The sequence below is a fragment of the Mus musculus genome, chromosome 15 (assembly GCF_000001635.26).
Source record: "Mus musculus strain C57BL/6J chromosome 15, GRCm38.p6 C57BL/6J".
In the NCBI taxonomy this organism is placed as follows: Eukaryota; Metazoa; Chordata; class Mammalia; order Rodentia; family Muridae; genus Mus; species Mus musculus.
This window is the reverse complement of record NC_000081.6, coordinates 80,447,513-80,461,344: the sequence shown is the minus strand read 5'-3', so window position 1 is coordinate 80,461,344 and position 13,832 is coordinate 80,447,513. Positions and strand designations below refer to the sequence as shown.

The 13,832-nt window shown below is 47.7% G+C and overlaps 1 protein-coding gene and 1 non-coding gene across 8 annotated transcripts in view; both read left to right on the top strand.

The window, feature by feature from the left end:
- The window catches only part of Enthd1 (ENTH domain containing 1), a 113,469-nt gene extending 103,839 nt beyond the window's left edge, over positions 1-9,630 (top strand). For 4 of the 7 annotated variants that reach the window (XM_030248626.1, XM_006521134.3, XM_017316685.2 and 1 more), the window contains one exon: positions 8,381-9,630. In XM_030248626.1, coding sequence (XP_030104486.1) covers positions 8,381-8,970 — 590 coding nt within the window. In that variant the 3' untranslated portion in view covers positions 8,971-9,630. The remainder of the gene's footprint in view (positions 1-8,380) is intronic. The other 3 variants (XM_017316687.1, XM_017316686.1, NM_001163189.1) reach the window with 2 other exon arrangements.
- On the top strand, positions 3,171-3,307 carry Gm23220. Its single transcript, XR_003951696.1, has one exon. It is a non-coding gene; the product is annotated as a small nucleolar RNA SNORA17 (small nucleolar RNA).
- Positions 9,631-13,832: the final 4,202 nt, after the last annotated feature.

Below are 13,832 nucleotides of genomic sequence, written 5' to 3'. Positions count from 1 at the left end.
CGGAAGGACCTGAGTTCAAATCCCCAGCATCAGTGTAAAAAGCCAGGTATGGCAGCCTTCAGCTGTAATCTCAACACTGGGGCAACAGAGACAGGAGGATCTCCAGGGCTCCCTGGCCTGCCAGCCGAGGCTGATTGGTGAGCTGCAGGTTCAGTGAGAGACCCTGACTCAGAAAATGACACATGCACACATGTGCTAATGCATGCATGACACACGTAAGCATATATTTTAGTGCATGTTATATCTTCCCAGAGTTGTGCAGCTGCCCACATTCCAGAACACTTTCCTTGCCTCAGAAAGCCCTGTGCCGGTGAGCATGCTCTTTCTAATCCTTCTCCAGCTGCTGGCCTTACCAAACCTCTCTATGCCGGTATGCTGCCTTTTCTGGACACCACCAACCACCATCCCCTATGAGGCCCTGTGAGCTACGTTCTCTCAGCATACTTTGAGTGTTGTAGTGTGCGTCAGTCCATCCTTCATGACAAGATGGTTTTTCATTGTGCAGGTGACAGGCTACTGACCCATTGATAAATCAGTAGACATTCTAGTTGTTTCTGCTTTTAAGAGCATAGATAAATCCTCTGCAAACATATAGAATGTTACATTTCTTAAGGGAGGGGGATGACAGTACTTTAGCTCGTTTGTATTATTCACTTGGAAGTCACTGTACACCATCAGAAACACTGAAAGAGATGAATTCGGGAATGAAAGGGGAATATGTCTGGGCATTGAGGGCCTGCTGCTCCAGATAAACACATGTATGCTCGCGCAGCATCCTAATATTCCTGGAAATATACATTTTTTTCATCTTTGCAGCACAGTTCTAAATGCCATTTAAATGGAAAGCGATTGTCTCTTAATTAGCAAGTCTTCTGCATTTATAGTATAAATGGTTAAAGATAACACATCGGCATTTGGAATGAATTCGTCAGTGCTGTCTTGGAGCAGCTGACAACTGGCCTGTGTGTATCACACGACCAGCTTTTAAAACACAGCCGCTTACTGTATCTTATTGCACTATTCGCTACACAAAGAGGATGGATGCTAACAGGATGCCCACGTCGCTTCTGTGGGGAGCCAGAGAAGGGGCAGTGGAGGGGAGCCCCAGGAGCAGATTGAAGGGTGCGATGCAGCTGCAAAGTGTTTGGAAACAAAAGGGAGCTGGTGTGCAGCAATTAGCGCTGAGTGGCTTTTCACAGGCACAGAGCCTGCAGAGCAGAGCTGGAGCCCAGCACTGGCTGTCACTCAGTGGTGGCACAAAAGCCACAGGGAGGTGGCTAGAGGAGGATGCGCTGGTTCCTAGTCACAAACACCTGGAGCCTGGGAAAGAACCGCACTCAGACAAGTCCCTGGGTGTTGCTGACAGGAACACAAAGTTAAGTACCGGGACACGGCGGACACGGCTCTTGGCCTTCCTAACGCTGCGACTCTTTAATGCAGTTCTGCATGTTGTGTGGGCCCTCAACCATAGCATTATCTCATTGCTACTTCATAACTGTAATTTCCCTATTGTTATGAATCATAATGTAAATATCTGGTGTGCGGGATATCTGATATGTGACCTGGAAGGAGTCCCAACCCATGGTTAAGAACAACTGTGGGGCCAGGCAGTGGTGGTGCATGCCTGTAATCGCAGCACTTGGGAGGTAGAAGTAGGCAGATTTCTGAGTTCGAGGCCAGCCTGGTCTACAGAGTGAGTTCCAGGACAGCCAGGGCTGCACAGAGAAACCCTGTCTCCAAAAACCCAACCCCCCCCCAAAATAAGAAAAGAAAAAGAAAAAAAGAACCACTGTGGGGTCTTAGCGGCCTCACATGTGTGCACATACATGCGTCCTTGTTTGGGGATAGCTCCTCATGAATAGTTGATTCCTGTATTTGGTTTTCCTCGAGGCTCCTTAGAGCTTTTCTCTGAGGGCCTTTTTCCTAAACAGAGCAAGCTCAAATTCTCCTATTTTCTTTTTCTTTTTTTTCCATATCCACACTCAGCCCTCCTTTCTTTCCCACCCACCTTTGTGTTCTTCCCTACCCACCTCCATCAAGACCACTCGTGCTGCCCAAATATCCTTGAATGTGTTGTGTGATGCTCCTAGAACTCTAGTCTGGGGCTCAGCTCCTCTCTTGGACAAAGCTGGCCCTCCCTCTCCCAGCAGGGAGGGGTTGCTGTTAGCCCCTAGGCTTCCTTAGGGCTTTCTGCCCACCTCCATTCTCCACACTGCATTTGGCCTGACTTGGCTTGCACGGGTCTGTCCATTTTGCCGCAGCCACTGTGAGCTCACATGTCCACATGGCACTGCCTGTGTTCAGAGACTCTGTCTCCTTGTAGTCATCTACACCGCTGGCCTTATGCTCTTGTTGTCAAATTCTGAAATAGTTTCTTAGTACTCCATAAATATGTTTCAGGTCCCAGGGTCTCAAAATTTCATCAAGAACATGTCTTTCTGCCATTGGATGTGCGACCTCCTTGCCAGGGAGTCACATGCTCGCTGAATGTCAGGAAGCCTGCCATTTCTCCTGGAATGCATGACTCATATGGAATTTATATTAGTAATTCGTTTAATTAATATTAGTAAGTCCTTGAATTGGTGACTGTTGTGTTGCCATTGCCACAGATCTGCCAGGAACATCTTATTGGGGGGTGGGGGGCTGAAAAAGATTTATTTTGGCTCATGGTTCTCAAGGATTCAGCTCTGGCGGTGAGGAAGGCGCAGAGCAGTGGAGTTCTGTGGAGGAGGCTCATATCCTGACAGCCAGGGTAGCAGTGAGTTCCAGGACAGCCAGGACTACATAGAGAAACCCTGTCTCAAAAAAACAAAAATAAAACAAGACAAAAAAAATCTGCCAAAGATAATATAGATAGATAGATACAATGTGTCCCTGAGACAAGAACATGCAGTTTTGAGAATTTTTGAGAACAACAACAAAAAAAAACCTCTATAAAATCCTGCAGAAACAAGAAATTCATCAGAAGGACACTCAGGCTAACAAAACCTCAAAGAAGCAGGGCAAAGAGAGAGAAAGGGGAAGAAGAAACAGGAAGGAGACTGGCAGTAAAGACACTTCCGGAATAAGCCAACCTAAAGGTTGGAGGAGAGAGCTGACTCCACAAAGGTCCCCTGCCCTCCACACACATGCACATATACTATTAATAATATTTGAAAAGGAGAGCTGGGCCTGCCCCTAGAGGCCTTGCATGTGTGGCTGCTGGGTCACATGATGTGTCACATGAGTAGGTGGCAAAGAGGAGAGAAGCTATGTCTCAGCTCAGGGTTCTGACCTGAGAACATCGGATGACTACCGGTCTGATGCTGTGCAGGCTGGAGGAGGAAGGGTAGGCCATGCCCAAGATGACCCCAGCTAGCACCATAATGCACATATGGGGCATAGTGCTCCCGAGACAACCCAGTCACTCAGAGAGCCTGAGCACCACTAAGAGGAGCAAATAAATGATAGAGAAATGGAATAAAGAAGGGTGTGGGCACAATGAAGAGGCAGAGCTGGAGACCTGAAAGTAGTGAGGAGCAGCCTGATATGAGTAGCCACCTGGGACCATGGTGGGGTCCTGGCCTGGGCTGCCACCGGGGTCCATGTCTGGATCTGTCTGGCCCTGCAGCAGCAGGGGTCTGTTACCACCAAAGGCTGGGCAGACATCCCTGGCCTGGGCTGCTGCCCAGCGAGTTGTTGATAGCTGAGAAATGTACAGAACTGGCCTCAGCCCTCACCTGGGCATAGTGGGAGAGCTGGCCCTGCCCCTAGCCAGCTACAGTACTCAGGAAAGCAGGAAGTTGCTCATTGTGGAAGTTGCAGATGAGCCTGCTCCAAGGATACAAGTGTGACAGAGGTGCTCCTGCCATTCTTCTCCTGTGTGGTGACACAGACGAGGACAAGACACCCTCCATCTCCCTTGCCCCTCACCACCTACAGCAGGCAGGAAACCTAGCCCCGGAGTCACGAGAGCAGGAGAGCTGGCCCTGCCCCTCATCAGCTGCAGCACTTGGGAGAGTGGGCCCTGCACCTGGCCTGGGCAACAGAGTAGAGCTGACCCTGGTGGCAGGGATGCAGGAGAGCTGACCTCAAGGGTGTGAGCAAAGCTGGCCCGCCACTTGTTTGCCATGCAGTGACATGGGAGAGGAAAATATACCCCTGTCTCGTCCCTTGACATCTACAGCAAGCAGGAGAGCTGGCACCAAGGTCATCAGAGTGGGAGAGCAAGCCCTGCACCTTACATAGGAAGAACAGGAGAGCTGGCCCTGGGTGTGGCGGTTGCACGTGAGCAGGCCTCCAAAGACTTGAATGCTAGAGAGCTGACTCCATCCCTTGTCTGCTGGGCAGTGGTGTGAATGAAGGAGAGATGCCCTCCTCCCTTCTCTTTGCCCTCACCATCTATGGCAGGAAGGAGAGTCGGCCCTGGTCATGAGAGTGGGAGAACTCGCCATGTCCCTCACCAACTGCAACACTTGGGAGAGTGGGCCCTGCACCTTCCCTGGGCAACAGGGTACAAAGCTGGCCCTGGTTATTGGGGGTGGGGTGGGTTACTGGTGAGCCAGCCCCGAGGACGTTAGAGCAGTAGATCTGGCAGGCTGACCAACTCAGATACCTTTCAGGCCCAGAACCAGGGCTTTGAGTTGACCCACCCCAACATCTACCCCATTGATGAACTGCTGGAGTTCATGAAAGGGCCAGTCATACAGATACAAAATTACAGGATCTCCATGACACAGGGCAACAGCAGGATCTCCAAGAGGAGACCCAGTGATATTTCTGTATTGATAGAGTAGCAGAAGCCAGAGATCAAGGAGTCACTGCAATGCACATTTGCAAACAAGGAAGGATAGACAAAGGGTGTACTATGAGACACACTGTGACGCTACAGCTCCCACAACGAGATTTTTTTTTCTGTTGGGGGGAGGTTGCAAGGGTGGAGGGCAGCTATAAGGGGAGGGAGAGATGAGTGGGATTGGGGTACATGACGTGAAATACACAAAGAACCAATAAAACGTTACAAAAAAAAAAAAGCAATCTGGAAGGACGGCTCAGTAGGTAAAGTGCTGCTGAAGCTTCAGGTGCAGAATCCAGACCCCAGAACAGGGGTGTGACAGCTCACGTCTGCGATCCCTCCCGCTGTGTCTGTGCTGAGTTGGGAGATGGAGAAGAATAACCCTGGCAAGCTCACAGACCAGCTAGCCTGAACACAGTGGTCAACAATAAGCTCTGCATCACAGTGGAAGGAGGGGACCCCCAGCCAAGAGTGTCCTCTGACCTCCCCACGACTGCAGGGGCAAGGTGTTTACCTGCACTTCACGAATGAATGTGTGCACACACGCTGGGCACAGCAGAAAGCGAAGAGTTGGAAGATAGTCCAGCTGCTCTAACATGCAAACCAGAGGTTCAGAGAGAAAGAGAGAGAGAGAGAGCAAGAGAGAGAGCAGTCACTGATGGAAGCCTTCAGAAAACATTTGAATCTGAAGGAAATGAGTTGCCTGATTAAAACTCACTTTCGCTTGACCTCAGTCAATGAAAATTGCCCTGCTTCAGTGCGCAGCGTTGAGGGTTCCAGTGTGCTGAGGACGAAGAGGAAATTTACTAAGACCTCAGAGATGCAGCAGGCTCTGTGCCATGAATAAGAATTAGAACAGCAGGTCTGGAGTGGTGATCTAGAAGTCAAGAGCACCGACTGCTCGTCCAGAGGGCTTGGGTTCAATTCCCAGCACCCACATAGTGGCTCACAACCATCTGTAACTCCAGTCCTAGGGGATCAGTGCTTTCTTCTAACCTCACATACATACATACATACATACATACATACATACATACATACATGCAAACACCCATACACAGAAAATGAAAATAAATCTTGTTCAAAAAGAGCAGAATGGCTACGGCTTATCATTCACTAGAAATAGGAAGACAGTGGAAGTTCAAACAAGAAGACAGTGGAAGATGGCCTTCAAGAGTTAGTGGTCCACCAATTGCCATGCTCTTGTGGCGACCTGAGTTTGGATTCACCGAACTCACATAAACCACACGTGGCAGTGAGTTCTGTAATCCCTGTGCTCCAGCGTAGAGATGGGAAAGGAATCCCCAGAATGTCACAGGCCAGCGGGTCTGCTGCACAGGGCTGCGAACAAAAGACCCCGCCTCAAACAAGATGGAAAGGTGAGAACCAATGCCCTAGATTGTCTTCCGACTTACACACACATATACACACAGAGAGACACACAGACACACACACAGAGAGAGACAGAGTTTTTAAGTCCACAAGAAAAGATTTTCTGTCTAAAATTCTTCCCACAAACTGTCACTAAGCCTGAAGGTAGAACAGAGCACTTTCAGACATGAATATTCCAGTGTTTTGCCTCTTGGGCCGCCTTGCCGTGGGCCTGCTGGTGATTGCACCGCACTATCCCCAAATGAGAGCAAAATAAGAGAGAAGGGGACACGAAAGCTGGAGAGCAGAGAGCCAGCCCAGGAGGTGAAGGATGTGGCAGATGACAGCTGCGATCCAGCACAAAGCACGTGAACACAGGAGTCCAGGGCCGCAGTGAGGTCTTCGTCACCCACATGCCCACTAGCATGGCACCACCCTTCCCAGCCCTGGACAGAGTGGCTTGGATTAGCCTGACCCAGATTCTCCCATGAGCGCTGCTGGCCTTGAGCATGTGTAGTCCCTGCTTCCCTGTCATCCCTGTGGCCTCACCAGCCAAGAATACTCTTGGCATCCAAAAACAAGTTTTGTGATTGGAACTTTCCCTGAGAACTGGAGATGGGCCTTGAAGAGCTTAGAAGCAAAAAATAGAGAGTGGCCACCTGCCCTGGCCGGTTTTTTATGAGTTCTAGTTTAGTTCTGAAGAGACATGAATATGTAGTGAAATCTACCAACAAAGCGAAGTCCGCCCCCCCCCCCTCCCGGTGCTGAGTGGCAGGCTTCAGCTTCCCTGCTGTGCGCCTGGCCGAGTAAATCTTTAAAGTAACAAGTTCAGAGTGAATCACAGACACCTGAGGGCTAGAGTCCACCAATTTGTACCACATATCCAAAAATAAATCCAAGTACATATTCTGAGAGGAAGGAAAGAAAGGTCCTGTATCCAAAAATGTTTGGGAAACACTTGGGTAAGATGCTTGAGGGCTGGGGATGTAGCTCAGTGGGTAGAGTGGTTAGCTAACATGCACGAAGCCCTGGGTTCGATTCTCAGGCACCACATGAACCTAGTGTTATGACATGCCTGTATCCAACACTTGAGAAGCAGAGACAAGAGGATCCGGGGTTCAAGGTCATCCTCTACTCCTTAGTGAGTTTGAGGCCAGCCTTCTGTACATGAGACCCAGAAAAAGAAAAAAACTCTAGATTTCTCTTCATTCTAAATGTGCTAATGGACATAGTTAACCTAAGGGAAGGTATAGTGAGCAGTGCGCAGTCTCACATGGCTGCAAAGCCCTGTTTTTACAAAACCCCTGCTTTTTTAAAAGAAGGATATATTTTATTTGTGTAGGTGTTTGGCCTACATGTATGTACATATGTACCTGGTTGGGTACCAACCAGAAGTCAGAAGATGGGGTCAGATGCCCTGGAACCAAAGTCATTGATGGCTGCGAGCTGCCTTGTGGGTAACAGGAACCAAACCTAGGTCTTCGCAAGAGCAACAAGCGCTCATAACCACTGAGCCATCCAGCCCTAGCATCTGCTGTCTTAAGGAACATACTCAGCAGAGTTTGGGAAAACAGGGTGAGGTAGATCGGGGAAGACGTTTGATACGGTTTTTGCCTGAAAGAAGATTAAGTTGCTCACAAGCCTTTAATTTTTATGAAACAAGCCCAGAGTGGTTTTTCATGCTGCTCACAGATCTTTGCTGAGAAGAGTGGTAACGGTGAGCTACCCAGCTCGGCGCCAGAGCCGGGTTGGACTTAGTCTTTATTGTATCTGACCACAGAGAGGAAAAGATTCACAAAGCTCACTGGAGTCGCTGGAGTTTATTTTGTTATAATAATATCTGTATGGAGAAAAAGATGAAAGGCCCCCGTTAGGGCTCTCTCGGCCTTTCTGCTTCAGATGCCTACAGCAACTCTGGCAAGCGGTGGGGATGATTTAACACCTTCCTCTCGCGGACAAGGTCTACAGTAGTGTAAAAATATGCTGGGCAGGGTTTGAAGTCAAGATGAATATTGATCATTCTATTTTAGGTTCATTTCCGTGGCATTATTGGCAGATATAAGACATCTCTAAATTTGTCTCGGTTTCCTGCTTTGGGTTTCCAGGTTTATGAATTTTTAACTCTTAAAATCCGAGCTGGGTTGAGCCCTTCCAGGTAGGTGTTTACACAGCACAGTTGTTGTAGCTATTACTCTTGTATATGTTACATTCATCTCTCTCTCCATTATATTTTAGTCTCCGCCGCCTCAGAGGTCGCATCTTCCTTTTCTACTCTGTCTATATCGCCTCCTGACTTGGCTCATCCAGAGAAGTCAGCCCGGTGCTTTATCCCGGTTATGGCCAGCTCTTCCTTCTGGACTCTGCCCCAGCCACAGTCACCTTCTGACCCCCTCACAGACCAAAACGAGGCAGTCAGGGTTCGTCACCCCTTTGCTCCCACGAGCACAGCATCTTCAGACAATGAGGAGTACCCCAGTCTTCCAGATAACTCCGATTCAACCATGAAGGAGCCAAGTTACAGCTTCAGCAGCGGCCGGGGAGCATTTTCCACCCTAACTAGAGCGCACTTTCCGGGGCTGCCCCAGGCGAGCTTTCGCTTTCAGGAAAGTGCAGGCTTGTCCAGGGACTCCGAGTCCCGGGCCATCTGCACTCTGCTAGGCGAGGTGAAGAGTGCTGTTGTTCGGCTCCATGATGACCTGAGCCTGGTGATCCAGGAACTTAGTGTCATCAACAGCCGCCTAGGCAACCTGAGTGGCAGCAGCCCAACAGTCAGCGAGACCCTGCAGGACCCCCAGTCTCCCAGGGGGAGCCCAGACCCTGTCTAGTCACCTAGCCATTTTGCTGGAGCCCCATGGTTCTGCTGCCCACAGACCTAGGGGGTTCCTTGCTGTTGCTGTGGAGACAAGAAGGCAATGACTTAATGTTTCATTGTCAAGTTTATTAGCACCGCCTTTCAAACTGACAAAGCCATGTGGGGTTAGATTTTTCTAAGAGAAAGAAGTCACTTTCTATCATTTTAGGTTTAGATATTGGTTCCTTTGAAACCGAAGGGTATTTCTGTCATTCTTCACCTTTCTGAGCCTTATCCCTAGTGAAGTAAGCCTTAGTGCAAGTCTTGGGGAGACTCTAAAGTGCAAATAGCTGTTGGGGGGCTTTTGGGTGAGCAAGTGAACCAAGAGAGACCCTGGCTCCCCACCCCCCGCCCCTCCCCCTCCCCAGGGCTGATGTGGAGCTGCTAACAGGCTTCTGCCTGATCTCTAGCCTTTCAAGTTGAAGCCCCACAAATCAAGGGCCTGAAATCTCCTCAACTGCAACAGGGTCAGGAGTGAGGCTGAGGCAGGTAGGATGACGAGTGCACATTTTTTATTTCAATTTCCAGAAAGTTCCAGTGCATTTCTTTTTTTCTTGTCTTTCATAAATAAATTTGATCTTCTCAACTTACTGTATATTTTTAAAATTCATTAAAGCAACTTTTCAAACAAAAATGTCATCTTTGCGCTTAGACAAGCATGACCTAGTTTGAGTATTACAGACCAGCGCTTCCCACCCAGGTGCATGCTGGATCCAGTACAGAAGTGTTTGTTTGTTTGTTTGTTTGTTTGTTGTGGTATTGGGATGGAACCAAGAGGCCAGGTCAGTGCTCCAGGCCAGTGCTCCACCACACTGCTTACGGCAGGGTCAACTGTGCCCAGGCTAGCTGTCCTGAGAGATTCTGCTGACTCCCCCCTTTCTACGTGGTCTCAGCACAGCAGCGCTGGGTTCCAGCAGGGCTCCTATACCACGGTGGAGAGAGAACCAGCTCCTGGAAGCTGATCTCTGACCTCTACAGGCCCCTGGTGGCCTGTGTGTGCCCTCACCCACTGACACAAGTAAATGAAGCTTTAAAGGGGAGCCATGAAAGGGCACATGTAAATCTACTTCACAGGTCTTCCATAGGTTAATGCTTTCTGAAGATGATGTCATTTTAGATTTCTCCACATTTTTACTTATTTGCACACGTGTATGGGTGTGGGTGTGCACAGCACTTTTGAGGGTCAGGGGACCACTTATAAAATGGCAACTTATACTCAATTCTCAGGCTGAAGAGATGGATCAGTAGTTAAGAGCACTGACTGCTCATCCAGGGGTCCTGAGTTCAAATCTCAGCAACCATATGGTGGCTCACAACCATCTATAATGGGATTGAATACCCTCTTCTGGTGTGTCTAAAGACAGTGACACTGTAGTCACATACATATGATAAATCTTAAAAAAAAAAAAAAAGAAAAGAAAAAATAAGACTCCTCTCCTTTTTCTCTCCTTCCACCACATGGGTCCCAGGGATTGAAGTGAAGTTGGCAGGCTTGGCTGCAAGTCTCTTTACCCACTGAACCCTCTCACTGGCCCTCTTGAAGGTATTTTCAAGCATATCTTCCCTAAGAACAGTTAACAGATGTTCTTACTAACAAGTGTAGAGGTCTTATGGTCATAGTAACAATAACAAGTTAACTAGGACATAGTCACCAGTAACATAGGGCTAGCAAGTCTGCATCCCATGAAGTTTTAAAAAGATGGAGATATAATTCATGTACCACAAATTTTTTCCATTAAGGGCCATGACTTAACAAGGCTAAACAGCTATCACCTACTTCTAGAACATTTTTTCACAACAAAAGACTGGGGACCCAGTACCTGGGACAGATGCTGTGCCTCTCTCTTCCTCTGCCCTTCACTTTCCATACTGTTGCTACAAGAGGCGTTTTAAAGAAAGGAGAGCTTATTCTGGCTTATAGTTCAAAGGGATACAGTGCATCATGGGAGGGGGGAGGGGTTGCAGGAGACAGAACCACTGTTCACATTGTATCAGTAGTCAGAAAGAAGAGTGCAGACAGAAAATGGGGCCAGCTATAAAGCCTCAAGGCCAGCTCCCACCCCACCCCCAGTGACCCATTTCTTTCAGCAAGGCTCTACTTCCTAATGGTTCCACGGCCTTTGGAAACAGCTGCTTTCTAGGGGCTAAGTATTCAAACACATGCACCTGCAGGAAACATTTCATGTTAAAACCCCAAACCTTTCTATTGTGTAAAGGTTTCCTCTTAGATAAATCTTCATCTTGTAGGGAATCTCCTTAATACTCAGGATGTTCTAAGGAGAGGGGAAACATTCCATCCTGGGGGAAGTTCACTAAGCTCAGGAAGTCCCTGAAACTGATCAGATTCACCAGGCATATATAAGCAGTTAAGACTGCTGAGCAGTACTCTGACAAGCTGAGACCAGCAGAGATGTCTGGAAAGGACACTCTAACTATCCAAGCTGCCTGCAGGCTGCACAGTGAGCTCCAGGTTCCTAGCTTTGTGCTGGGGTGAGCCTTCACTGAGTCATTTCTGCCCATGTAAATAACCCCTCACCCATATTCCTATTCAATAAAACTCATTGGTTCATCAAGTTAGACTTTAGTGGCATCCTGATTTTGGTCTGTTGCTAGTTACTTGTCTGAGGTGAGTAGATGTTTGTTCAAGTCTCCCCAGGAACAATATCACACAACACCCTCTCTTCCAAATTCTTGGCAACCAAATGTATTGTCTGCCTCCACAATATTTTATATCAATGGAATCATATAGGCATCCATTCAGCCAACTGCATACATCCCCAGCTCAGGGAAGAATCATAAACATGAGGATCCATGTCTTATTTCTGTCATAAAGCATCCTATTTCAGCATTCATCCGTGCTGTAGCACAAGCCAGCATTTCATTTATTTACATGCTAAAGTAACATACATCATTTGTAGATACCATGTGTTGTTTGCCCATTAGTCATCGAGTTTGCGTTGCGTACACTTTCTTGATGTTAGAAATCTTGCCACTGCAAACACTTTGAGACCATGTGGTTCAGGTCCTGTCCTGGCTTCTGCTCTGCTGCTGTGATAAAATACTTTAACTTGAAGAGATAAAAGGCTTATTTGGCTCACACAAGTCCGTCCACACAGGAAAGTCAAGGAATAAATTTGAAGCAGCTCATCACCTCAGACAAGAGCGGAGAGAGAATGCAGGCATGCCTGCCTGCTTGTGCTCAGCCCTCTCTCTACACTTAAAACACCCAGGATCCAAACACAGGAAATTTTTAGGATGGGTCTCCCCACATGAATTAAAATGATGAAGACAGTTCTCCCAAAGACATGCCTTCAAGCCATGCTGATCTAGGCAGTTCCTCATTGAGACTCTAGATTGGGTCAAGTTGACAAAACCAGTCATGACAGGTTCTTTTATGTGTACACCATGGAGTATAATTGCTGGTTCAGAAAACACCATCACACTGGCTAGGTACATCAAGATCACAATGGAAGCCTCCAGAAAAATCCAGGTTAATCCCAGACTTAACTTCTTCATTAGGGATGGTCATTTCCCACCCTAGCTCTGTACCTACTGGGTGTCACTTTATTGGAAGGCACAGCCATGCTAGACTTCCTACTCTAATAGCCATTCAATAAAACTAGGAAGATTCTAGACCCAACAGCTTCTGTTAGGGAGAAGGGAAGTGGAAAGTTGAAGGCTCTTTGGAAAGTTAATTGGATGGTGTTTTGCTGGGGCAAACATGTGAAGGAATGTTTCCCATAAGTGGACACAGGTGAGAGACTAATGCAGACTAGTTAAGGAACATTTAGCTGAAGCAGACTCAGGTGGAAGGATGTTCTGCTAAAGCAAGCATATGAAAAGACACGTGATGAAGGATTCTTGGCTAACAATCCATGTATGGGTCCACCTTACATTGTATAGTTGAGCTGCATTCATCAGGACTCCGTAAAGAGAAATGCATCAAAAGACTTCTGGTGGTGTGCTGCAGTTTCTTGCCACTTCCGAAGACTCTGGCTGATTGGCAGAGTGATGACAGCTGAGACAAATGCACGTGCTAAGTCAAGACAGGTGGTGAGGCAAGCAAGACCCATGGGGGATGTGTGATCTTTGGAGGTTAGAATAAAAAGGACTCGATGGACAGTGACAGAGGCTGAGCTTGGCTTGCTTATAGGTCTATCTATATAATGCTTAGGCAGTCTCTGTTAGGTAGTGCCACCAATGCTGATTTGTGTTTGCTATCCCGACTCTACCGGACTGGACTGCTGGTGTATCTGTGGAATATTTGCAAGTGGATCGAGCTGTCACTGCTGACCAGTGAACTGAATTGCTGGTTTCCTGACAATGCAGATAGGATTTGCTCTGAAGAGCCATTTGTAAACAGGTCCACTACCCACATATCCTTTCTTTTCCACTACCTCTGGTGGGTGCTGGGCTAGAAGGGAGGTTAAAGCATTTAAAACCCTCATTAAAAATAAGGTTTGAAAAAATTAAAGTCACAGAGAAACAGTTTCCAACTAGGTGTGGTAACATAGTAGTCCAACACTGAGAAGACAGAGGTGGAAGGGTCTCAAGTTATAGAGGCCAACCTGGTCTACATTAGCTGAGTTCCAGGCTAGCCTATGCTCTATAGCAAGACCCAATCTCAAACACATAGACAAGACAGGTGTGTATGGGAGGGCTTACCTGGCAATTAGCTGTGTTTGCGAACCTGTTCTCATGCCTCTGCACCAGATCCTGGGTGTGTGCAGAACTTAAACCAGATACAGCATTTGCCCTCAGTTTGAGTTCTAAAGTTTGGATGAAGTTGATCAGATTAGCCAAATCCTTTTCTCAAATGTGCAAGGACACTGCAGA